The sequence below is a fragment of the Ipomoea triloba genome, chromosome 3, assembly GCF_003576645.1.
Source record: "Ipomoea triloba cultivar NCNSP0323 chromosome 3, ASM357664v1".
NCBI lineage: Eukaryota > Viridiplantae > Streptophyta > Magnoliopsida > Solanales > Convolvulaceae > Ipomoea > Ipomoea triloba.
In genome coordinates, this window is record NC_044918.1 from 16,229,280 (window position 1) to 16,254,512 (window position 25,233).

Here is a 25,233-nt window from a genome sequence, read left to right on the forward strand (position 1 = left end):
ACCCCTTAGAGCTTAGAATAGCGATTTGTCATTTAACTTCATGGCACGACTAAAGACACTAGTGTAGAAATTCGAATCCCACTAAAATCTTTGTGCGGCATTTATACAAACATGTATAATTCACGATTTATTTTTATTGTAACTTTAAAAGCGAAATCAAAATCACTTAAATGAAAAAATAATTAAATCTTTAGTCATTTCCATTTTTTGTCCTATTGTTATTAGAACATTGTCAATTTTAGTCAACTTCATTAATTTTTGCCACATTGTGACCAGTCTTATTTAGTCATTGCCACTTTTAGTCCACCGTTAAAATTTTTGTCAAATTTCCGTCCAAAATAAGGGTATTTTTGATCTTTTCATGCTTTGGTCATCTCCTCCTTTGTAGTGGTTTTCCTTACACATTTTCATCAATTGAAGAGGTCCAGCGAAAGCCATGTGAGCTACATTACAAAGCCATGGATTTCGCCGGAACTCTTCATTTGGATGAAAATCAGTAAAGAAAACCACTACAAAGGGTAAATGAGATGATCAAAGCATGAAAAGATCAAAATACCTCTGTTTTGGACGGTTATTTGATGAAAATTTTAATGGTAGATTAAAAGTGACAATAACTAAATAAGACTGATCGAAATGTGACAAAAATTAATAAAATGAACTAAAATTGACAATGCCTCAAATAATTAGTAGGATGGAAATGACTCTTAAATCTTTTATCTTCACATTCGAACCTTGCACCCGCTAGGACAGGATGTTTGACGGAAGTGGACCCCACCTTTCGATCACAGCGAGAAAACAAACTACCAAATTTTGTATTTTTATTTTTATTTTGAAAGCACAAACTACCAAACTCTATAGTCTATACCATTCAACAATGGAGTTCCACCCCATATAATATAATAATCCTAGCCGCCATCGCATAGCAGACGCACGCAAAAATGCTTATATAACTGTAAATATCTGATCTCACTTGTACACTCACAGGTCTGCTCCCTGTTTCCATCTATACTCTTTGCAGTCAACAACGCCTGCTTTTCTTTTCTTTTCCTTTTCCGGTCGGGGACAATGGCGGAGAAATGGGTGTTAATGGTGACGGCGCAGACGCCGACGAACATAGCGGTGATAAAGTACTGGGGGAAGAGGGACGAGACCCTCATCCTCCCCATCAATGACAGCATCAGCGTCACCCTTGACCCTGCCCACCTCTGCACCACCACCACCGTCGCCGTCAGCCCCGCTTTCGACCAAGATCGCATGTGGCTCAACGGGAAGGTAATTTCAGTTTTGAATACTGATTTCTACTGTTGGTTCTCACTCTTTCGGCTTCTCGGTGTCTTTGTTTTTTCAATTTTTGGAGTCCCTGGTTTTGCATATCTCTTGTTTGAATAAAAGACTAAAAGGAGAAGAGTATTTGTAAAAGCTGATGAATTGTTAAAATCAATAAATTTGAGGTTGGAATTTTCAATCCTAGCAAGTTTATTAGCATTTGCTCTGAAAAGCAGAAACCTTTTTGGCCTATTTGGGAAAATAGTTAGCCTATCATTCAATTTTGGCTGATTTGATCGCTACTAGCTGTTTGACTTGATTAAAAAATCAATATAAATGTTTAGTTAATTGACTTTTTGTTACTCCAAAATGCTAAAATTAAAAAAGTTGCACAAAGTAACTTTTTCAATTTTCTTTTTGAGAAAAGAATTTATACCAAACAACCATCAGCGAACACGACTAATTTACCAAACACCTTTTCTACCATCAGTTAATGTTATTAAGTAGTCTTACCTTCTAACCCAATTGGCTAAGCTATCTGCTAACAACAATTTTTTTTGGGGTGGTCTTTTGTGGCAAGTTTATCCCATATGGTTCTCTTTGTCCCTCTCTTAGTCTATTTGTGGCCTGGAGTCTTGTATGTTCACTTCCATTTGGATTACAGAAAATATGATGTAGTAATTTGACAGAAAGTCTTCAAATACAATTCATGGTTGCAATATCAAGTGCTTGTGTTGTGCAGGAAATGTCACTTTCTGGGGTGAGATACCAAAATTGTCTAAAAGAAATTCGAGCCCGTGCTTGTGATGTTGAGGATGAGAAGAAGGGTATCAAGATAACAAAGAAGGATTGGGAGAATCTGCATGTGCATATTGCTTCTTACAATAATTTCCCTACTGCTGCAGGCTTGGCTTCTTCTGCTGCTGGTTTTGCCTGCCTTGGTATAAAAACCCAGACTCTTCTTTTGAAAAATTGCTATTTAACTCTTTAGTCTTTACTAAAAGAAATTAGTTATGGCACATGCCTTGTTCTCATTGATTAGATCGTTTTCAAATGGCCACTAATGTTAAAAAAATAAAATGAAAATTAAGGACTGCAAATGCAGATTGAAAAGAACCATTTTTTGGGGGCTAATGAGTGAATGCTCTCAAAAAATAATTTCCTCTTTCTGGTTTGATGCCTATTATGGAGTATAACTTTGTTCATAAGCTTTTATTTTATTTTTATGGAGCCTTCCAATAATTGTCTAGAGCTTTCCAACAACTTAAGTTACAGTTGTACCTCTACTGCTCAAGCATCAACATTTCTTTGTTGATAGATACTGAGGGATATTTGTTATTCTAAGAATCTTGTTGCTGATGCTATATGACTATCTATAAAGTGGGGATTTTTTCTCTTTTTCCTAAAATTTATTTTTGCAGATAACTTTTTTCACTTCATCAATCTTTGGTTTAGTCTTGTTGCATTTGTTACTTGTGGTATTTTGAGTAGACTAATTTTTTCTCCTATACATACAGTATTTGCCCTTGGAAAGCTTATGAATGTGAAAGAAGATAATAGCCAACTCTCTGCTATAGCAAGGTAATTATTCTTTGGTTGCCGAGTGTTTACTCTGCAAGTTGATCTATGCTTTGTCTTGGACTGTAATTGAGCCTTGTTTTCTCAGTGAGCCTTGTTTTCTCAGTGTGATGTAGTAGATATCTAGCCTTTCAAAGGGCTGTAATGCAGTATATCTGACCATGGAGAGGCTATAACTGGCTGTAGGCCTGTAGTTGGTTGTACCAGATAAATTTGTGTGCTCGAGCTTAATACTATGACTCTATGAGATAAATACTGAACTTTTTTGTGAAATTTTGGGATTGTTTACCAACCTAGGCTTTTATTGCATTAGCTTCTTAAAAAATAATGATCAAAGAATGTGTGCGTGCATGGGGCTGCTGTTCATGGGGGGACAATCTTGGTTTGATAGGCCCAGTTTCAAGCATTATCTTTGATATTTAGGTATAGTAGTTCAATTGAGTAACCATGATGACAATTTCATTTATTCACATACAGGCAAGGTTCAGGCAGTGCTTGCCGAAGTCTATTTGGAGGATTTGTTAAGTGGATCATGGGAAAAGTAGGTTTGCTTTCCTATATTCTTATTTTGTAGCTTCTTTCTAGACAGAATGTTACCTTCCTTTCTTGAGAGAAGATATCATCTTCCAAATTCTAATTCTTTTGTTTGATGCATGAAGGATGAAGATGGAAGTGATAGTCTTGCTGTTCAACTAGTGGACGAGAAACACTGGGATGAACTTGTTATTATCATCGCAGTGGTATGTTTTATATTTCTTTATTTTTCTATGGCTATTATTTGTCCAAAGAATGTCACTTTACATATGATACTGGAACATCGTAAAAGGGAAAGGTTGGAACTGCTTCTAATGTTTATTTTATCTTTTGGCTTCAACTGATAAAGAAAAAATGCCCAAACTTTCCTCTTTCCCTTTTGACTTATCTCATTTACTACTCTTATAGTAAGATTGTCCAGAAATAGTGAAGTGCCCAAGGAACTGTTTGTGTATTTTCTCTTTTGACTTAAAAACAAAGGAAAAAATGCCCACTTGCCCTCTTCCCCTTAACTTTGGCTTGCCTGTTTACTAACTTGATAGTAAGTTCAACTAGGAACTGTGTAATGCTGATATCCTAGCCCCATTTCAAGTGCACTTGATGGTGGAGTAAATAAAAAGTCTTGTATTTAGATGTGAGCTCTTATACAGCTACTTTTTGATGACACAAAAAATATACACACTTTCTTATGGTTCATTGGTTTGGTGCCCAACCTGGGGTTGGTTTAGATCTGTGGAAAATGCCTATTCATGATACCATTCTCCACTTTTTAGACTGTTTATTCTATTGAACCATCACGAAAAATATAAGAACTGCACTACTCTAATATTTGTACTGATCAAAAAGTTCTCAGTCATGCCGCTTAATTTTTATTTCTTTCTTCTCCAGAGGCCACCTTATGGCTTATTTGCAAATGCAAACTACTTAGTCATTTTTGTTCTTTTTATTTCACCCATCTCTTCAAGAACATTTAATTTGATAACGGTTGGGCTCATTTTGGTTGCCAACTGCTCACCTCTTGACCATTAGATTATTTGCCTATGCCTCAGAAACAGTCTCTTTGAAAACAGAGCCTATGCTCCCTGTCTGCCTTTTCCCTCTTTAGTTTGATCCACATGCACTATCTTGTCAAACCATGCTCTAGGGTCTCTATGGATTCATATACTGTTTGTTTCAGGTAAGTTCAAGGCAGAAGGAAACAAGCAGCACCAGTGGAATGCGTGATACTGTTGAAACCAGTCCCCTTATACAGCACCGAGCAAAGGTATAATCTCCTACTCTCGATTCTTCAAAATTTTGTTGGGTCTTTCACATTGAACTGATTGAAGTCCTTAACAGTGATCATTATGTTTCCATTCATTCTGGTGGCCATTTCCTCTTTAATTGTGAAAGTTGGTTCTAACATTTCAACCTTTTCCAACCATCTATTGATCTTACAGGAGGTAGTACCAAAACGAGTAGTTCAAATGGAGGAAGCAATTAAAAATCGCGACTTTCCAGCTTTTGCCCATCTGTCTTGTGCAGATAGCAATCAGTTTCATGCAGTCTGCCTGGATACAACTCCTCCCATATTCTACATGAATGATACATCTCATAGGCATGTTTATATCTTCTGTTTTTATTTAACTTGGGATTTTCATTTGATGGTTGTTCCATAGAAACAGGCAGATATTTTAAGCCTAATTACCTTACATAACAAGAGGAATAGAAATTAAACCTTGATGTTGTCTTTGAACTTTTCAGGATAATTAGCTGTGTGGAGAAATGGAACCGTTCGGAAGGAACTCCACAGGTTTCTTTCATTTCTTTTCCTATCCACTTGGACTTTTTCTGTTATGTTCATCCCAAAATCCTTTAAATATATGAGTGTATTTTATATACAATAACAAATAGAATTTCGACTTCTCTTACATATCCAGTTGGTATAGAGAAGAATTTGCTAGGAGAATTCATTTCTGAGAGTGTTTTAAAAAGGTTATTGATACACACTAGTTAACATCTCAATATGGAGGTTTTAGTGACCGCAAACCTAACTCTTGACTTGTATTCAGCGAATGCATTCATGATTTGACATTGTGTTTATCTTATATTTTTTGGAGATATGAAAGTTACTAAAAAGTGAATCGCGCAGGTTGCTTACACTTTTGATGCGGGGCCAAATGCAGTTATGATTGCTCGCAATAGAAAGGCGGCTGCCCTTCTGGTTCAAAGACTGCTCTTTTACTTCCCTCCAAATTCAGATACAGATCTAAGCAGGTAATTCCAGTTGATCTCTTTCAAACATTAGGTGACTTAGCAATACAAACACACATTGACTGTACAATACTACTAAATAGAGCTTTGAGTTTTAGACACTCTTGTAGATGGATTTGTTGATACACTTTTTCGCTTTATTCTCCAGCTATGTCATAGGGGATAAATCAATACTCGGGGATGCTGGGATTAAGGACTTGAACGACGTGGAAGCACTTCCACCACCTCCAGAAATCAAGGACAACATTCCAACTAAGAACAAGGGCGATGTTAGTTACTTCATCTGCACGAGACCTGGAAGAGGCCCGGTGGTTCTTACTGATGAAAGTCAAGCCCTCCTCAACCCTGAAACCGGGTTACCCAAGTAAAGGACCAAACGTTCTCCAGCATGACCATTACATCAAGTCAGTCTTCCTATCGCAGAAGCTACCATTCTAAAATGGTCGAGTCTTGTGTAACCATTACAATTCAAGGCATTTTCTTCTTTCCTTTTCGGTTTTCCCATTAAACTCTTTTGGTGGATTGAGCTTAAATTTATGTTTATGTTGTCAATAGCTGTGTACTCATATATTGTTTAACTCTCACAGAACAACATGTTCTCTTGGAATTCATTCTTCTAGCATTCAGAAATAACTTTCTGTGATGGATTCCATCAATAAAGTGATATAAAACTTCAAGCTTACAAATTGTCCTATTGATGCTTCATTTCAAAGCTGTCACTGATATCTTATCTTATCTCAAAAGAATATGGTACCTTAAAATGAGTTATGATAAACTGTGTGTAGATACTTTACCTATTTTGAAAGATAAATTGCAGATATACAGTAACTATTCTCACTTCTCCCCTGTCAAAACTGTCTTCAGAATAACCTCTTTCATGCCCTCAGCATGTGCAAGCAGATGCCCACCTTCAGGCACTTCATAGTAGTGTATCCATGGAAGTTTTCCGGCAATGTAGCGCTGCAGCGTGACAGGCACGAGCCCATCTTCAACGCCATGCCATAGATGAACAGAGCCTTCGCCGTTGGGGAAAGGGTTGCTGATATTCATTGGATCAAACTCCCATTTCCCGAACCCAACAATTGTGTCGCGATGCAGGGACTCGAATAGCCCTTGCTGTGTTACATATTCCTGCATACCCAAAACACAGAATTGAAACGTGTTCCATCTCAACTAAAAAAGGTTCAAGCTCAACACAGTTCCCAAACCAACCATATGCACATTACCAGCATGCTGACATGATTCTTGAATTCAGACAACAGAGTACCTAGTGCTGACATGATTCTAGAATTCAAACAACATAGTACCTTGTTCATTTTTTTGCCCGGAAGCAGCTTGGAAATGATTTCCTTGTCTTGGCGAGACATGTTGGCTCTGCCAGCAATAACACTGGAGTAAGGAAACCATGTTTGAGTGTTCCACCAGTAGACAAGCCAAGGGGCATGGTGTGCAACCCAAAGCGCCCACTGGTCTTCTGGGAACTGCTGATTGTATGCTTCTGCAGATAAACTTGCAGGAAATCCCGGCCACCAGTAGTTCACCACGGGCGCTATTAGTCCTGCTCCTGCCAGCCTACCGAACCACAAAACTCCAGCTTTGAGTAGTGATATATACAATAAATGCAGAGGATATATACAAGACTGAACAGATATGCCATAACTGATCTCAGAACTTAAGCACAAGCATAAAAGATCATAAAAGTAGAATTGAACCATGGATTTTTCTCGGTTCTGATACCAAAGTGAATGAATTGTTTCGTTTTAACTAAATGTATAAGCTAAAAGGCAGTTAGTTAAACATGATCATAATCTACCTGTGAGGAATGTACTTCAAGCATCCCCAAACAATCTGCCCACCCATGGAAAACCCCAACACATAAAATTTGGATCCAAGACCTAATTGATCACCAAGCTCCTCTATATCTAGAGCTGTACTTCTGATGCTCCTATTCGGGTCAGGATCACTTTCTCCATAACCCGGCCTGTCAAATGACACAAAGTGCACCTGCAATTCCTCAGCAGCTTTCTGAAACAACAGTTACATACAATTGATCAACCACTACTAATGGAACTATAAGGTTAGAGGATTGATGCTAATACAACTGTAAGGTCAGAATATCGACTGCTAATGCAACTGTAAGGTCAGAATATTGACTACTAATGCAACTGTAAGGTCAGAGGATCGACTGTTAATGCAACTGTAAGGTCAGAGGATCGACTGCTAATGCAACTGTAAGGTCAGAGGATCGACTGCTAATGCAACTGTAAGGTCAGAGGATCGACTGCTAATGCAACTGTAAGGTCAGAGGATCGACCGCTAATGTAACTGCAAGGTCAGAGGTATCGACTGCTAATGCAACTTTAAGGTCAGATGATCGACTATTATAAGCTTACCGAAGCTGCAATGGCTACTTCATGCCTGCAAGAGCCAAAGCCATGGACAAAAATGACCTTGTATTTGGCTGTGTGTTTGGGCACACCATGTTCCTTATAAGCTAAAAATCTGCCATCTCTGAGCTTGATTCTTGGCCCCGTGATCGGTGGACCGTCGGGAGAGCCGCAGAGTTTGGGCGGCGGCGGATTGAGTGCTTGATATACCCATCCCAGAATCCCACCAATCAACAACACAATTATGGCTGTCCTAAACTTACCTGAAACCAAAACATCAAAACACAAGTCTCTTAAATTGATCGAAAACCAAGGGTTGCTGCTTTTACATTACGCATTCTTGAACCAAACAGTAATTGCAATCCAGAAAAGTAAGATGAAAAGTAATCACAACAACCCACATATATCCTACACCACAAACTTAACAGAATTCACAGAGTAAGAGAGAGAGACCTGAAGACGCTTCCATGGGTTTGTAACTCATAATTAGCAAATAGTGCTATGCTAAATCTGGTAGTATCAAATGAAATCTTATTCAAAGTGTTTGTTTGATGATCTTAAACAACTTTTTTGAACATTTATTGCTGATTTCGTCTCCAAATAGATATGAGCCAAAGGATGATTAGTGGGAAGGTGTGATGGGCATGCTCCAATTTTCAAATAAATATATGATGAGGTTCCAGCGATGGCGGGGGTTGGTGAGGCTAACTTGGGAAATTCATGGCTCCCACCGTCAAAGCTGCCATATTTGCTCAAACTCTAAGACAATGACTCATCAATTCCATTTTTTGGAATGATAGAGGAAATTTGTAGAGGAATGTGTGTATTAGATAAACATGTTTCTATTTAATACAGAGTTGTTTATAAATTATACAGAATAGATAAATTGTACTAATAAATCATATGCAAAATAATTTTATTTTTTTAATAATAAAATTGTTTGATGTTTTATTTTCTTTTAAACTTTATACCATGCCGAGAGAGAAATTTCAAATTAAAAGCGACATTATACAACATTTAGAAAAAACCCTCTTAAGGCCAGGAACGTCCATAAAACTCTCTAAGGGGTGGAAAATGATTTCCTTAAAGTGGGGGAAAATTGTGTTTTATGTTGTTTGGTTGGATGGAAAACAAATTTAATGGGAAAAAGTTTTCCTTAACAATGAGGAAAATGTTTTCCTAGCAAATCTTAGGTATTTTGTTTTCCATGAAAAACTTTTTCCATGGAAAACTAGTAACACAATTCTACCCTCACCCTACTTTATTAATTACTCTTTTATTATTATTATATTATTATTATTGTGTAGGGTTAAATATGTCATTATACTCATTATTCTTTACCATTTCAAACCCAACCAAACAATGAAATTTATATTCCCAGTAACTTATTTTCCACTAACCAAACAATGAAATCTATTTTCCTGGTAATTTGTTTTCCATGAAATTTAAATTCCATTTCCTTCAAATATTTTCCAGCGAACCAAACGGGGTGTAAGAGAATTTCATGCAAAGAAAAAGGAAAAGTCTCAACCACTCTTCAACTCTGATCATGCATTTTGAAAGCCTTAACTAGAGTCTAAGACAGAATTGATGTTACTTTATTGGACAAAAATGATTTCTTGTTATTCTTTGTATAATAATAATAATAATAATAATAATAAGGAAAAAGTGTCAAATAGGCCACTGAACTTATCGCTTTTGTGCAATTGGGCCATTGAACTTAAAAAGTGTGCAATTCAACCATCAAACAAGTAAAATTTGTGCAATTGGACCATTTTTACAAAAATTTTTAATTCAATTTGAGTTAAAACCATTTCAATATTGACTCCCAACTAGTATGGTAAAATAAAATGTCACTCTTAATACATATATGTTAGTAATATAATTGGATTTTACCAAAAATTTTTTGTAAAAATGGTCAAATTGCACAAATTTTGCTTGTTTGATGATTGAATTGTACATTTTTTAAGTTCAATGGCCTAATTGCACAAAAGCGATAAGTTCAGTGGCCTATTTGACACTTTTTCCTAATAATAATAATAAAGTTGGGAGGTTGTGCCGTAGTGCCGTAGTGGTTTGTGTTGTTGATTTATTAGGTAGGATTTCACTTTTGCTTTTGCCAATGAGAATGGGGTTTTCCAACTACTTTTAACTACTTGCTGTAGTAGTTTGAAAAATGATGATCTCTTTTAGAGCATCTTTATAAGTTTTTGTAAGTGTGATTAGAAAAGAGAAAATTTAAAAGGATGAATAAAAAAAATTGAATTTAAAAAAAAATAAAATAAATGTTAATGTCAGGCGCACCTGACGCGCCCAGGCGCATAAAGTGATAGCCACGCGTGGCTGTCACACATAATATTAATGACAGTGGGTCCCATTTTGTCAGTATGATCTCTTCATTTGCAGGAGGCCATCTTTCTTCTCTTTCTCTCACCTCTCTCCTCCAAATGACATTAATTTCTGACATTAACTCCCCAATATGCATCAATGTGAATGCTCTGAATAAAATCTCTTTGGCACTATAAATCTCGCTTATATATATTTTGTGGGACGCTCAATGATTCTTTAAAAGTATATTTTAGAAAAGCTTATCATAATCACCATCCCAAAATATATTTCGGATGAAGTTCACATTGAAGGTGTTTTGTAAATAGTTGTTAGTTAATAGCTGTTAGCGGATTTGAGTTAACGGGTTTAATTAACTGATAACATTAGCTGGTCCTAGAAAGATTTTTGGTAAATTAACTGTTAGTTCACAGTTGATTACATACAAAATGACTTTTAAGAGTATAATTTATTTTCTCAAAAGACTAATCGAAAAAGTTGTTTTGAGCAATTTTTTAAATATTATGTTTTGGAGCAAACACTCATATTGGATGTTCAACAAAGTCAAACAGTCAATAGTGGTCAAACAAGCTAAAATTGACTGATAAGTTAACTATATTACCAAACAAAGCCAATTATGATCTTAGTCGATAAAATATCACAAGATTGTAAATTAATTTAGAGTGTTCACAGCTGACGAACTCAAACTGAGAAGACCAATAGATGTCTGAATGTCTCTCCCATTGAAAATTCAATTTAGAATCTTATGATTACCAAATTAACTGTCTGACCAATTATAGACTGGAGTTACTCCCTCCGAACAATCCTCTCATACTCTTAAACTAGATTATACTATATACCATCATTTTTGCAATTCACAACTATTATATATATATATATATATATATATATATATATATATAAGTCAACAAAAAGTTTGGTGTATGTTGCAATCTTTCAACTATTGTTTGAAACAAAATAGCTTTCCTCTCCTTTTCTGATGTGAGGATTGTCTAACCGTCTAAGGAGTGAGTATTCACCTTTCACCACATATATTATTTATGTGCCCATGAAAGACACATGCCACATATTTCTCTATATATTTTATATATATTATGAAATAAATTTATATTTATTTATTTCAAAGTGGGTATTATTTTTATGCTCAGCATGCCACATTATATTCTTCTCAATTATATACGGAGTATATATATCATTAAATAAATAAATAATTTATATTTATTTGTGTAAGTGTGTATGCACTAATAAAACTCCACTTAAACATTGATAAAAATCAAACTCGGAATCTTATGATACAATAATTGTACTACTATTTGTTTTATATTTTTGGTTTCATTCCAACTTTTTGGATTGATAAAATGAATGACGTTATTGATTACGTGGTTGAAGAAGACGGAAGTAAGGCTAACCTCATCTCTGCAATTGAGGGATTGGCAATATGATGTGACAAATGCCACATCATTTATTCTTTTTAAATTTGATGTACAGGATTACAAATTTGCAAATCCTGAGCGGCAGCTTTTGTTTTTTTTGTTATTTTTGATTTTTTATGTACTTTCTTTTATTTCTTTTCTTTTTTATTTTATTTTAAGTGATGTGATGTTGGGTCTATTTTCTAAAATACATTAAGTTTGCAGGGATGTAATGTAAATAGTAAACGATTTGCAAATTAGGTGATGTGGAGGTGGGACCCATCATTTACAAATTGAGAGATTTGCAGGGATAAGGTCAGCCTAACGGTCAAACTAAGGTCAAACTAATAACAAGAAAGACAAGTTGAACAAGTCCAACAGTATATTTAACTGTCAACTACCCATCATAAAAGCTGCATCATTGATATAGAGAAGGTATCAATCCAAGTGTGTCCACATGTTAGCCTTACTTTCTTTCTTAGGCTATGTTCACCATGCAATATTCTCCCATTTTAAATATGACATATGTCTTGATTAGCTGAACTGGTATGTCAAGCTCTTAAAAGTTTTAGTCAACATGGAGGGTGCGTGTTCAATTTTCATCACCATGAGTCATCTCCTTCTTGGAACTTGAGAACTGATTATACTGAACATTTAAGTTCAATATGTATGCATGCGAATATGCACAAGAATGTTCTTAGGCCCTCACCATTAGTAGTTTTTGGACCAAATTAAAAAAAAAAAATGAGTGAGGTGGATGAAAGAGAGGGAAGAAAGAGAATAGAAGAATACCTTGCAGGAGGTTGAGTTTTTCGGACATTTCGTGGGTCCCACAGGAAAAAACAAGCAACGAATTGAAGTTGCGTGGAAGTGACATTCGCACCTAGTCGGGCGTGTTAAGAATACTTTTTTTTTTTTAGTTTTTTCTTTCTGTTTTTTTTTTCTGACATTTCATTTTTTCTTCTTATTTTTCTTTTTCTTTTTGCTTCCCTTCTATCTTAGGTGGAGCTTAAATATTTGTGCAAAAAACTAATCTAATGAAGAAGGCCTTATAGCTTAGTTGGTAAAGCCCTTGTTTTGCTAACCAAATGGCTGGGGATTCAATTCTCATTTTGGACATCGATTTTATCTATTTTATTCCATAATAATATCACTAAATTTATAATTATTCACTATTTACTATTTAGTCATACAATTTTCTTTGCTCTTTCAAAAAAGATTATTATCACGTCATCTCATAAAAAAATTATTTATTTTATCAATAATAATAATAATAACATAATATATAAAGAACAAAAGTACCATTTGCAATTGAGACTGCCAAATTATATAAGAGCATCCTCAATAGCAATGTATTTTTTATGTGCCAACTAGGAAAGAGATGAGAGGGCAAGAAAAAAAGGGACAAAAAGAAGGAAAAAAAAAAAAGAAGAGTTGACAATAATTAAAAAAAAATGAATTTGAAATAAGAAAGGGAAGAAACTATTTGATATTGATTAATGATTATTATGCTATCGACTAAAATATTATTTGTACTTTCAATGATAAAGTAGTTTTTATTTTTTTATGCTACCATTCCTAACACTATACATTCCAGCCAAACTAATGAATTTGAAATATATATGAACGGTATATCACAAAATAAACATCAAACCATCTTCATACACCAATAAGAAAGTCAATAATGCAACACTTGAATCGTATCTGAATTAGTCTCTTAATAATCAAATAGCTAATGCAATGCCAGATTGTATCTAAATTAGTCGGTTAACAATCATACTGCTAATACAACACTCAAATTGTATCTGAATAAGACTGCAAAATTCAAACTACACAGTTAATAATAAAGGAATTGAATTCCATGTTCATAGCCTTCAATTCAAAGAATAACAAATGTCCTAACTAGTTTCATGGCTGCAAAAACACAAGAATGAAAAGTTGAGGTGAGATCAAAATATGACGAGCAAGGAGAAGAACATGTAAATCAAGAAGCAGGCATAAGCAATGAGACCATGGTGTTCATCTCCGCAGGACGCGAGTTCAACCAGGAGCTTAGTGCAAACTCTTGTGGACCATAAAACAAACACTCCAGCTACAACATTAATGGCCATTCCTCCCGGCAAAAACAGCGAGATCGCCGACAAGATCACGATCGGCAGCATGCAATACCCGATCAAGCTCACGCACCTGTACAAATCCAGGTCCCCGTTCCGCCCCGCCAGCATGTTGAAGACGACATACAGGAACGAAGAAGCCATGATCACCCAGCCTAGAAGGATCCCGAAATGGAGCTTTCCGGCGAGGAGTTGGAAGAGACCGAACGCCATCAGGAACAGGCACGGCCCTGACAGATCCGCGTCCTCGTGAAGGTACGCTTTCACGCGGAACGGATTGAGGATTGAGAGCGTTTTCTGGTAGATTTGCTTGGTGTTGATCCCTAGCTCCTCCAGAAGCGGCGGCTCGTCCTCGAACCCTGTGGAACCGCCGCTGCCTCCGCCGCCGCCGATGGTGGCGGAAGCGTACTGAGGAGTGGAAAACGAGGTAGAGGCCGCGGCGGAACCGATGTCGAAGGACATGAACGGGATGCTCGGCGTCGATGCCTTCGATGGCTGAAACGGCGCCGTCGGCAGGCGTCTTTGCTGCGGACCTGGATTCCCGCCGGACGGGAATACCACCGGCGGGACGTTGAATTCCTTCGCCATCGATCGATATGATCGTAGATCTGTTAGTTGATGATTAAATCACAATTAGATTTGAAAATTTTGAGAAGATTATGAAGATCTTCGAACATGTATCGCAGGATTATGATTTGTAAATATTATTGGGAAAAATTTCAAGGAAATTTCATGGAATTTCGGAGTGTGAACGATGAGTAGAAGATGTTTCAGGCGATCGAGTACGCTCTAGAATTTCCAGTTTTACTGCACGGTTATTACTGTATATTATTACCCGCAGTAATAAAATATACTAATTTAGAGTAAATTACACTTTGACCCCCTAACCCAACCGCTTTCGAACCTCAACCCCAAAACTCTATTCAAATTCACTTTGTTTAACTTTCAAAATATACAAATTTGATCCATAAAATATAAAATGTAGCTCAGGCAGAGACGGAGACTCGGAGAGTGTAGCGCGAGCTCTGCTTTGTGGCTAAAATGGCGGCCGCAGCTCGATTCCACCTCCTATATGCCCCTCCGTTCTCCAAACCGTCGGTGCTCTTATCCAGATTTCCTCACTCCTTGCGGCCTTTCTCCGCCGCCAACGCCAATCTCCGCACCTCTCACCTCCGCAATTTCTCCGCCACTCCGCCGCTCTGCTCCTCCTCATCTGACGCAGTTCCAGAGGTGAACTCCTATCTCTCTCTCTCTCTCTCGTTCTGTCTATATGTGTTTGTTTGTGTGTGTATACATATACCTAGAGCCTAGAGGTGTTCGTTTATGAGAACTGATTTCAATTCAGGCTTTGGTGAGTTCTGAATCGAGTTCATCCATAGTTGGTGACCTTCTGGACTACCTCAATGAGTCATGGACTCAATTTCACGCCACAGGTATGCTGTAAAACTTTCCTTTGTCTACAATGAGCTCTGGTAAATATCAATTCCTGTTGTAAAGTTCCAAATTATCTGCAAACTATATCACGGTGCTTGAAAACAAATAGAGGACAATGGAACTGGCTATGCATCGGTTAACCAAAATTGCACTGTTCAGAATGTAGTTTGTAGCAGCTCTGTTAGTCCATTTGAACTTCTTTATTCATGTACTTCTATGCAGGTAAAATAAGGATTAGGATCTTTATAAAGTGATCAGGTTGACAGCAGTAAAGAATCATGTAACTGAGTAAATATTTAAACAGACGTAAAACCATGCTTATATGATACTTTTGCTTTCTATCAAGAGCCTTATTAAAGCTTCCCCAATAAATCATAGTGAATCCATGGATTTTATATTTCAATTGTCATTTTTGGGAACTTTTGGGTGGAATCCTCCACATGCCAAACTTGATGGCCGATGAGGACTTTTTAACGTATACTTTATTTCATCTTAATAGCGGAAGCAAAACGACAACTAATTGCTGCTGGATTTCATTTGCTGAATGAGAATGAGGAATGGGACCTAAAGCCTGGTGGACGCTACTTCTTTACTCGGAATATGTCGTCTTTGGTTGCCTTTGCCATTGGGAAAAAGTGAGCAAATATCACTTATCTATTAGTTAGAAAGTTTCATACTATCCTCTTCATCGTATAGAAGCCTGTTGACAGATGGGAACTGTAGTTTCTGCTGCTTGCATTATAAATTTTTTGTGTGCTATTTTCCCTTGTTCCTCCATATTGCATTTTACTTGAACTTTTTGGGAACTTCTTCCTTTTTCATTATTCCATGTCCTAGGAATGCACTTTGTAGTTAATAGTTACTGTGTGTTTTAATTCACAAATCTATACCTTTTTTTCTTATCTTGTTAAAGAAATATGCATTAGCTTTGCAGGTATTCAATTGGAAATGGCTTTCATATAATTGCTGCTCATACAGATAGCCCATGTATGAAGCTGAAGCCAAGGTCTGCTTCATGCAAATCTGGCTACCTTATGGTCAATGTGCAAACATATGGTGGTGGTTTGTGGCACACTTGGTTTGATAGAGATCTGACTGTAGCTGGAAGGGTGATTTTAAGAGCAAAGGATGGTTCCTTCCTGCATAGGCTTGTCAAAGTGAAGCGACCTCTTTTGCGAGTACCAACTCTGGCTATTCATCTAAACCGGTCTGTTGTCCTCTGTGAAGGCTTAACTTTTATTCTTTTATATTGTAACCTTTGGGAAATAGTCTTTACATCAAGAAAATTCAATAGATCTCTTGCCATTGTAATATTCTACTATTTATTTTTTGGAACTTTTCCCCGAACTGCCCCTTCTCTCTTTGCTTATTTTTCCCCTGTGGGTATCTAGCACTGTGAATCAGGATGGATTTAAGCCAAATCTTGAGACTCACCTTGTGCCACTGCTGGCCACAAAGCCTGAGAATGGTTCTGATGAGTCTGCGGAGAAAACTAATGGATCGTCCTCAAAAGACGTGCACCATCAACTACTTTTGCAGGTACATGTGCCTCTTTAGATTATCTGCACTAAGATGTCTGGGTGAAAATTTTAAATTTGTGCTTGACTTCATTAATCATGCATAAATGATACTTTGAACTTCTAAGAGATCTATTAGGGACTTAGAATTCTATGACACTCGGCATTAATTGTTACTGCAATGGTATAGTGGAATTTCTCTTTATTACGTGGTTAGGCATAAAACTTGATAGTCCACTGAATTATTAAGCTAAAGTATAGTTTTCTTTTCTTTTTTTGGATTACAATTCTTTTGCAAACACAATTGCAGTAAAATAATTGATTTGGAAAAATTTTGTCTCTTTCAATTATATATTTAGCCTTTGTTTAACTGCATTACTTAATTCAAGCCATCTAGAGTATTTCCTGTTTGATTCAGAATAAGGAATGATTGTGATAGAATGAGTTTCTGCATTTAAAGCATTTGTGATTATCAGATTTTCTTTCTTACTCTTTCTAATTGCCTGTTTCAGATCTTGTCTGATGAATTGGGCTGTGAGGTTGGTGATATAGCTAGTATTGAGTTAAATATTTGTGATACCCAACCTAGTTGCCTTGGAGGTGCCAATAATGAGTTCATATTTTCTGGAAGATTGGATAACCTTGCATCAAGTTTTTGCTCATTGAGGGCTCTTGTAGATTCATGCTCCTCACCTGAAGATTTAGTGAATGAGGATGCCATCCGAATGATAGCTCTTTTTGATAATGAAGAGGCAAGTCTATCTCAAAGTTCAAGCTCCTCTCAACATGTTATATATACTACAGTGAAGACATATCTTATGTAAACATCATTCTTTGTGTGTTCTCTGACACCTAGCATAAATTGTGTTCTCTACTTCAATGCCATGCATGCCCCAACTATACTACAGGTTGGTTCAGATTCATATCAAGGAGCTGGAGCGCCAACTATGTTTGAGGCCATGAGACGTATTACCTATTGCTTAGGTCATCAATCTGTTGGAGAATCAATTTTTGCACGTTCGATCCGCCATTCCTTCCTTGGTAGGTCTTAGTTTGTTTTAGTTGCATTGTTATATCTAAGCTTTTTGATTGGTGGAACAAAGAACTGTTGTAATGATAGCAAGCTGCTTTTAGTTGCAGAGTACATATATTTTTCTTTAATATACTATTAAAGCTACTGCTGCTGGTCCGTTCTCTGAAGTGAAATTAAAAGTGTATCAAAGGAAAGAATAAGCTAATTTCATTATATTTCTCATGCAGCATATAATATAGTACATAAACGGTGAATATATCATGGATCAGATAAGATGCAAGTGCGGAAAAACATTGGTATTTTGGATAAGTAATTCTGCAAATAATTTGGGATGTACAATCAAGTATTTCTATTTGTTCAAAAACATTAAAACTTGTGTACAGTGCATACTAGACATGTAAATGCCACTATGCACTTCATGTATTCATAATTCTGCATTTAGAGTTTAGACATAGAAACTGGCCAGGTTGAACATTTGTCCATGCATAGGATTTTTGTCTGTGATCCCTAGAGGTCAGCTCTAACACAACTTTTGGAAGAGAGAAATGTTGATGGGCAGATTGCATGAATCTGTCATCCCTATCTTCTGTGAAACTAAAATGACAGCTTCATGTTGAATTATTTTCATATAGTGTCTGCTGACATGGCTCATGGAGTTCACCCAAATTTTACTGACAAGCATGAAGAGCACCACCGCCCAGAGTTGCAGAAAGGGCTTGTTATCAAGCATAATGCAAACCAGCGCTATGCGACAAGTGGAGTTACATCTTTTCTTTTCAAAGAAGTTGCAAGAATCCACAACCTTCCGACTCAGGTGATTGGAAGTAATTTAGTGCTTTCCATCAGCCAACTTTGATTGTACTCCATAATTGTTTTAGGATCTGGTAGGAATTGGATATGGCTTGGGGGCAAGGAGTTGAGTTTGAACTCATAATATCTTGAGTAAACTTGTTCATTACAGATTTTCTCGTTTATTTGCAACTATGTTTCTTCTTCAAACATTAATAATTGATATATTGACAATAACAAACTTAGATTTTATGCAACACAGGATTTTGTGGTGAGAAATGATATGGGATGTGGATCGACTATAGGTCCCATACTTGCTTCAGGGGTTGGTATTCGCACAGTTGATTGTGGCATTGCTCAGTTATCCATGCACAGGTACCATTTTTATTGCTTACTATATTAGGAATCTGAAGTATATTTTGCTTGTGTCCACCTGTATTTGAGTGGTTAGAGAATCATGCACTCCCTTTGGAGGATCAACACTGCTGAGGACCCGAGGTACAAAAAAAATGGCATAGTTACATAATTCTGTAATCACTGATGAAATAAATTGGCGAGACTGTACTGTCATCAGAAAAGAATATGCCATTTAGGTTTTTGGTGCTTTACTTCAAGTTTACTGCTTTTGTTTTCTGTACTGCTTTTGTTTTCTGTACTGCTTACTTCAAGCTATATCCTCTAGTTTGAATAATTCTCAACACTACCTGTTTGTTTTTGAGTTGCAGTGTGAGAGAGATATGTGGAAAGGAAGATATTGATATTGCATACAAGCACTTCAAGGCATTTTATCAGACTTTCTCAACTGTGGACAGGAAGCTGAACGTGGACTGCTGATAGGTGAGGTGAGCAAAGAATTGGTTTTCACAACTTCATATCTGCTGATGTGGTGTAAAGATTTCATTTGGATTGATTTTGTGACCTTATCCCCATAATTAAAATAAATAGTGGAAGATGAAAATTAGGGATGATATTTTGTTTTTTAGTTATCAAGATTAAAAAAGAATTTCTATTGTGGTAGAAAGTTGCATTGGAATTTAAGTCATGTTCCTTTGGGTCATTTGGTTTGTGACAGAATTGGAGACATGGTTTTCACAGTTCAACTTTGCTGCTTCTAACTTCTGTTTCAGCTCAGACAGTGAAGTGCGGTTCTCCTGGTTGAAGCGTTGAGCTGTTTTGCTAGTGTCTTTTTTTCGTGAATAACCTGATATTTTCACCAATACAGATCAAGGCTCTTGTTGTCCATGCTAAAGTGCTCAAGTCCTGAAATGAGAAAACCACAAAAATCAACAAGGCAAGGCAACTGCTCGAAGAAGAAAGGAGCTTATTTACACATTTTGGAAACTTGTTGATACATGCTGAAAGCATTAAACTTTTAAATTAAAAATTAGAATACTAGACATCAAGGGAGCAGCAGCAGAGAATTGATAAAGATGTTTACTTTGATTGAATCTCATAGTATATGCAGCAAAATAGCATTGCAATTTTAGTGTTTTAAGTTGTGAGTAAATAGTGTGATTTAGGTGGATATTGCATTTTTAGGTTATATGCTTTAAAGCAACGGAAAGGGTAATTCCTAGGAAAGGAAGTCCGCTGGATAGGGAAGATAGGCTCATGTTTTTACCAATAGATAATCCCAAGGGACACACTGGTGAGTGACCTAACCCACTGATAGAGTAGGCGAATGGTCTTGGGTATCAAGTGTCGTGTAGTCGTTTAAGATTTGGAGTTTAGCACTGCCAAAACGGCTTGGAGGACTAAACTAGTACTCCTGAGTTTGTATAGTAAGTGATTTGAATAAATTCTTATGGAAGTTTATCAAACGGTCAAAAATATTAGGGTGTGTTTGGTTTATGAGTTTATACACTATTAGTTTACATTGTCTAATTAAAAAGGGTATGGTATCATTCCATTTGGTAATCTAACTTTTAAATTCAGATTAATACTTCTAAATTTTTATTTTGATTTTTTTGTTAATATTTATGCTTTGAATGCCATTATATTAAAATCAATTAAATTGATTTTTTGTTTTCGTATTTTTAAAAAAATTATTCCAAAGTCATAAACCACCAAATATCAATATTGATAATTATTCAAATTCTACCCTACTACCAAACATACAAAATACTTTGACCAAAATTCATTACCATTATCAAATATTTGATTATTTTGACCAAAATTCATTACCATTACCAAATATTTGATTCCGATTCCCATGGGTGAACCGAACACATCCATAGTACTTTGCAAATAAAGACGCAAATAAAGACAGCATTGCAGACAATCGACTAAAAGAGTACAAGTATGGGGCAAAAAAATGCAGTTGGTGATAACAGGAGTTGGAGGACGCATATGATAGATGAATATTTCGATGTGTTCAATTTCATGTACAGAGAAATCATTAGGGAACCAGAGTTTCCTACTATCATAGCCCTACAGCTATCACAGCTCTACCTCTCTACCTGCTGCTTTTTGACATGTCCCTCAGCAAACTGCATATTTCTTCCATGCTTTACTTTGGTGGAGGAGCATTATCAACTGAAGGCATCATGTCAGAGGTACTGTATAAGAGTGAGGCGTAAATTAATTACACGGAAGGGGATAAGAATCAAACTGGTCTAGAAAATAAAGGCACTGGGATTACCATCAACCAACAAAGAACAGGCCTGCCTTTACAGCTCTAACTTCTTGTTCCTTCAATTGTCACCATCATCTCTATTGATTGCAATCAGGGCTCCAGGAGTATCATTAACAATGGAACTCTCAGGAAGAGCTTCCTCAAACTCAGGAGCTCAATAAAGCCAAGGTCCATGAAGAGTGTATAGAAGAGAATAGTTGCCAAGTTTGCGTATGCACTCCAACAAGCCCTCGGCTGCATATGCCTACATCCTGCCATTTGCAATAAAAGTGCAGCACGTCCAGCTCCCTTGAAATATGGCAGGATGCAGGCATGGCCTACGCCCCTTATTGGGGCCGGGCCAATCCAAAACTTCGCTCCAGAAGCTGCTGATGAGACTGCAAAAGAGGGGGAAAAAGCAAGCTGAGCAACAATTAAAAAAACTCGAACTTTATATTAACTGATTAATGTATTGTGAAAAGAACTGATTCTGTCCTCATCTTTTAACTCTCTATACACACCAGAACCAGGGCTAGCCAAATAATAAGAATATTACAAGTACTGAGTGAAGAATTTTGTTCTCAAAACTAAAATATGACAAACCTGTGAAAAGGATGGGTGACCTTGAACTTGTTCATGATGATGGATGAAGGGCATTCCAGGGTGCTGACGTGGATACTGAGCTGAGTGCAAGTATAAAGCAGAGTTTGAATGCATGACAACATGATTGGGACCAAATGGAGGAATCATGGTCTCCGTTGGAACATAACCAATGCCAGGAGTTGATGGAGTAGCCCATGGCCCAGGTAAGTGTTGGGGAAGTTGGTGAGATGGGTGCTCAGTGGAGATAACAGGTCGATGTGCAGATCCAAGTTGTGGAAACTCGGTGTTGTAGTTCACAGCAGGGGCATACATGGGTTGAATACCATATGGTCCTCCAGAAAACCCAAATCCAGGATCGAATCTCTGAATATATCTGCCACGTTTGATATAAATTAGCATCACTATATAGAAACATTCCAGGATTACGAAAATGTATGAACTCAGTATGAAAATGAATGCCAGATTCAGAAATGATAACTCAGAATTGCATAAGAGTAAATCAGTAGACACTCATTAACGAAGAAAGATAGTGCAGAGGGTAAGATTGAGGAAACAATACCAAGTACATATCTTCATATAATTATACAGATGAAACAAACATCCCAGTCAAGTGGCAATAAAAGGGTATGCATGAATCTAAAGCCTCAGGACAATCTAAATACTCATATTGGCACTTAAAGAAAAATACAAAAACTCATCAAACCCAGCAGGTAATAAGCAGATAGAACAAACTATTCTGTGATTGAGATCTACTGATACATAACAATATAACATACTGGTAAGAGGAGAGGCAAAGGGAGGAGCAATACTTCATGCTTCTACTATAAGCCAGGAGGAAGAGGAAGCAATGAAATCATACCTGTCATAACTCCTGTCGTAATCAGGATCCTTGAGATCAATTTCCCGATCCCTGAATATGGCCACCCTATTACCAGTTTTGGTTCTACTGATAGGCTCCTTGTCAGATCTACCTCTAACTGACCTACCGCTACCAAGTGATAAATCAAGGGAACCCCTGCCAATATTCACATCAGAACCCCCTGTCAAATTGGTTTTGTCTTCTATCCCTGACATTCCTAATGAAATATGCTGGAAAGTGTCCAGCCTTCTTGTTTCATTTTCTGGTTTTTCATTAGCATCCCTGCCTAAATTATTAGAGTTAAAAATCCGTGCTCGAGCCCGGTTGTACTCCTCCTTTCTTTCCTCCACACTTTTTGGAGTCCTATTCTTTTGAGAATGTGAACCAGAACTGCCAGCAGCCTGAGAATTTTTCTGTGGTCTCTGTTTAATAGCAACCTTGATAGCACCTGCGTCATCCTGGGGAAAAGTTACTGGAATATCAGCCAGCCGAATTGAAGGCAACCGACATTCAGAAGTTTTGCGTACAATAATTCTTGAAGCAGAACCATCTGGCACACCACTGTCTACTAAGACCGTTGACTGCAGTGAGTAGTGCTGTGCTACACGATGAGCTGCCAATCGCAAGTACGAGGTAGGAAGCTGTTGGAACTCCATCTGTTGCTGAGTTGGATCCTTAATGAACTTTTCAACATCCTGCTCCATTCTTAGAACTGGAAGGAAAAATGAAACACAAGTCACTATCTGTGAGAGATGAGTACATCAAGCACATAAAATCCCCAATCCCACCATTATTATTTTTTTTATGAATAAGAACAAATATAAGTTAGCAAAATTTTAAAATTATGAAAAGGGAATTCAAAGACTGTTTAGATTCCAGTGTCAGTGCAGGCATGCAAGCCCACCACAATCTTGCTCCATAAGTAACTGTTAGCTATTTTCATATTTGAAGCTTCTTGCAATCCCCTCATTACATTAAGTTACCAGTTTAAGAATATAGTTTATGATTATTGATTGTCAATAAACAATAATCCATAGTCTAATCCTATTATAGATTATTGGATTTAAGAAAACTAAAAGGAGTCATATAATCCATAATATTTGTCAAGCATATACAAATAAATTATTTAATCTATAATCTCACCAGGCCAATTAAGTAAGTATTGCATATAAGCTGAAACTAAATGGAAAACTACTTGTCACTCATTTATACAGCTTTAAAAGCTAATACAAATCAATTTGAATGACCGATAATGTTGAAGTGTCGAACTCATGTTACACCATCCAAACTAAAAGTTCCTACTATAGTCAATTACACAGCAGGCACACCTAGCTAAAGTACTAATACATGAATGCAGATAAAATAAATAAACTAATGCATACAAATTCCTATCTAGTCATATGCACAAACCAAGCAAAGCAATGAAGAAGAAAATTGGCAAATCGATGGAGAAACTCAGAAACTAGATTAAGGAAGAAAAAAAATACCAGAAAGGCGCTCCCGAGGGTTTTGCAAAGCCTCCCGGAGAAACTGATCAACGGAATTGACGACATCTTCGGGAACAACCGAAGCAAGGGCTGAGCTACTCGACGCAGACTCCGAATTCGGAGCTGAAGCAGAAGAAGAATCGGCGAGGTCACATTGAGCACTAGAGTCGTTGGAAGAAGAAAGCATCAGGCGGCGCACGCTGGCGTCGAGGTCAGCCACCTCCCACGACTCCGGCGGAGCTCCGAGATCCTCCGCCGCAGAGACGGACCCCTCCATGCTCTTCAAGTTTCACCTCCGAAAAGAAAAAATATGAAAATTGATCCACTAAGAAAACCCCCAGCGGACGCTCACCAAAGCGAGCTGGAATTCGACGTAGATTTGAGAAAATCGCATAGTTTCGTAGGAAGAAATAGAGAAAGCGTAAGCTTAGAGAGAGAGAGGGAGGGAGAGATCGATTAGGGTTTCGAGAAGTAGATAGAAAATGGGGTTTGTGGATTGTAGTCAGGATTCAGGAAAGGCCAAAATATTCTCCAAAAAAAAAAAAAAAAAAAAAAAAAAAGGCCAAAATATGATTTTCCAGGGATGGCAGTGGACCGGATTTTTGTTTATTAAATACGGACTAGTATCTTAATCCAAATTTTAGTATAGTAATATAGATATATAGATATATGAACATATTTTAAATAAGGAATAAGGTATAAATTGGACAGGTGCCACTGAATTAAAAAAAAATACAATTAAGCTATTGAACACTCCAAATGTATACAATTTTACCTGATAGTATATCCATTTTATCAGGTTCTCTGTTTACGCTGATAGTGAGCTGACATTTTTATATAACTTTTAATAATAAACTCTAAAAATTAAAAAATTAAAAAGAATTATTAAAAATAAAAATAAAAAATAAAAAAAAAAACGCTGGTCACCCCTTCCTACCCTCCTCTTTTGTCTCCAACCAGGGACAAAGATATTTGTCTTCGTCTCACGCCTCCTGGAGACGAAAGAT

General features: G+C 36.9%; 5 protein-coding genes across 12 annotated transcripts; 2 read left to right on the forward strand and 3 right to left on the reverse strand.

Moving 5' to 3' along the window:
- Positions 1-892: 892 nt before the first annotated feature.
- Positions 893-6,323, forward strand: LOC116012667 (diphosphomevalonate decarboxylase 2-like). Its single transcript, XM_031252298.1, has 10 exons — positions 893-1,272; positions 2,009-2,207; positions 2,784-2,847; positions 3,322-3,385; positions 3,504-3,584; positions 4,556-4,642; positions 4,818-4,975; positions 5,122-5,170; positions 5,510-5,634; positions 5,780-6,323. Exons 1-10 carry the CDS (start codon positions 1,066-1,068, stop codon positions 5,997-5,999), a joined length of 1,254 nt encoding a protein of 417 aa, XP_031108158.1. The 5' UTR covers positions 893-1,065; the 3' UTR covers positions 6,000-6,323.
- LOC116012668 lies at positions 6,254-8,748 on the reverse strand. Its single transcript, XM_031252299.1, has 5 exons — positions 8,472-8,748; positions 8,025-8,281; positions 7,445-7,656; positions 6,939-7,203; positions 6,254-6,762 (listed from the first exon to the last, which is right to left on the reverse strand). The coding sequence occupies exons 1-5, from the start codon at positions 8,500-8,502 to the stop codon at positions 6,466-6,468; spliced, it is 1,062 nt and encodes a 353-aa protein (XP_031108159.1). The 5' UTR covers positions 8,503-8,748; the 3' UTR covers positions 6,254-6,465.
- Positions 8,749-13,477: 4,729 nt separating this feature from the next.
- Positions 13,478-14,716, reverse strand: LOC116012538 (protein YIPF5 homolog). Its single transcript, XM_031252097.1, has one exon. The coding sequence runs from the start codon at positions 14,476-14,478 to the stop codon at positions 13,726-13,728; it is 753 nt and encodes a 250-aa protein (XP_031107957.1). The 5' UTR covers positions 14,479-14,716; the 3' UTR covers positions 13,478-13,725.
- A 142-nt stretch (positions 14,717-14,858) lies between these two features.
- On the forward strand, positions 14,859-20,201 carry LOC116013590 (probable aspartyl aminopeptidase). Of its 8 annotated transcripts, none has more exons than XR_004097266.1 (12): positions 14,859-15,120; positions 15,236-15,323; positions 15,824-15,959; positions 16,259-16,531; positions 16,716-16,863; positions 17,354-17,593; positions 17,750-17,882; positions 18,507-18,688; positions 18,926-19,038; positions 19,389-19,505; positions 19,736-19,803; positions 19,886-20,201. XR_004097266.1 is itself a non-coding variant. In XM_031253429.1 (11 exons), the coding sequence occupies exons 1-10, from the start codon at positions 14,932-14,934 to the stop codon at positions 19,495-19,497; spliced, it is 1,611 nt and encodes a 536-aa protein (XP_031109289.1). In that variant the 5' UTR covers positions 14,859-14,931; the 3' UTR covers positions 19,498-19,505; positions 19,736-20,201. The 8 variants fall into 8 exon arrangements, 6 of the variants coding, with proteins under 6 accessions (XP_031109289.1, XP_031109292.1, XP_031109290.1 ...); XR_004097267.1 differs by having other exon boundaries at positions 19,389-19,500; XM_031253429.1 differs by having other exon boundaries at positions 19,736-20,201.
- A 712-nt stretch (positions 20,202-20,913) lies between these two features.
- LOC116013727 lies at positions 20,914-24,725 on the reverse strand. The gene is made up of 5 exons (XM_031253629.1): positions 24,227-24,725; positions 22,740-23,451; positions 21,881-22,253; positions 21,305-21,675; positions 20,914-21,221 (listed from the first exon to the last, which is right to left on the reverse strand). The coding sequence occupies exons 1-4, from the start codon at positions 24,501-24,503 to the stop codon at positions 21,625-21,627; spliced, it is 1,413 nt and encodes a 470-aa protein (XP_031109489.1). The 5' UTR covers positions 24,504-24,725; the 3' UTR covers positions 20,914-21,221; positions 21,305-21,624.
- Positions 24,726-25,233: the final 508 nt, after the last annotated feature.

Coding starts and splice junctions, on each gene's coding strand:
- LOC116012667 (XM_031252298.1), top strand. CDS start 1,066: ATGGCGGAGAAATGGGTGTTAATGGTGACGGCGCAGACGCCGACGAAC. Junction 2,848..3,321: donor CAACTCTCTGCTATAGCAAG/GTAATTATTCTT, acceptor ATTCACATACAG/GCAAGGTTCAGGCAGTGCTT. Junction 5,171..5,509: donor GTTCGGAAGGAACTCCACAG/GTTTCTTTCATT, acceptor TGAATCGCGCAG/GTTGCTTACACTTTTGATGC.
- LOC116012668 (XM_031252299.1), bottom strand. CDS start 8,502: ATGAGTTACAAACCCATGGAAGCGTCTTCAG. Junction 8,282..8,471: donor ACCCATGGAAGCGTCTTCAG/GTCTCTCTCTCT, acceptor TTTTGGTTTCAG/GTAAGTTTAGGACAGCCATA. Junction 7,657..8,024: donor AAGTAGCCATTGCAGCTTCG/GTAAGCTTATAA, acceptor CTGTTGTTTCAG/AAAGCTGCTGAGGAATTGCA.
- LOC116012538 (XM_031252097.1), bottom strand. CDS start 14,478: ATGGCGAAGGAATTCAACGTCCCGCCGGTGGTATTCCCGTCCGGCGGG.
- LOC116013590 (XM_031253429.1), top strand. CDS start 14,932: ATGGCGGCCGCAGCTCGATTCCACCTCCTATATGCCCCTCCGTTCTCC. Junction 16,864..17,353: donor ACCATCAACTACTTTTGCAG/GTACATGTGCCT, acceptor TGCCTGTTTCAG/ATCTTGTCTGATGAATTGGG. Junction 18,689..18,925: donor TCCACAACCTTCCGACTCAG/GTGATTGGAAGT, acceptor TATGCAACACAG/GATTTTGTGGTGAGAAATGA.
- LOC116013727 (XM_031253629.1), bottom strand. CDS start 24,503: ATGGAGGGGTCCGTCTCTGCGGCGGAGGATCTCGGAGCTCCGCCGGAG. Junction 23,452..24,226: donor CCCTCGGGAGCGCCTTTCTG/GTATTTTTTTTC, acceptor TTTTCCTTCCAG/TTCTAAGAATGGAGCAGGAT. Junction 22,254..22,739: donor TACGACAGGAGTTATGACAG/GTATGATTTCAT, acceptor CAAACGTGGCAG/ATATATTCAGAGATTCGATC.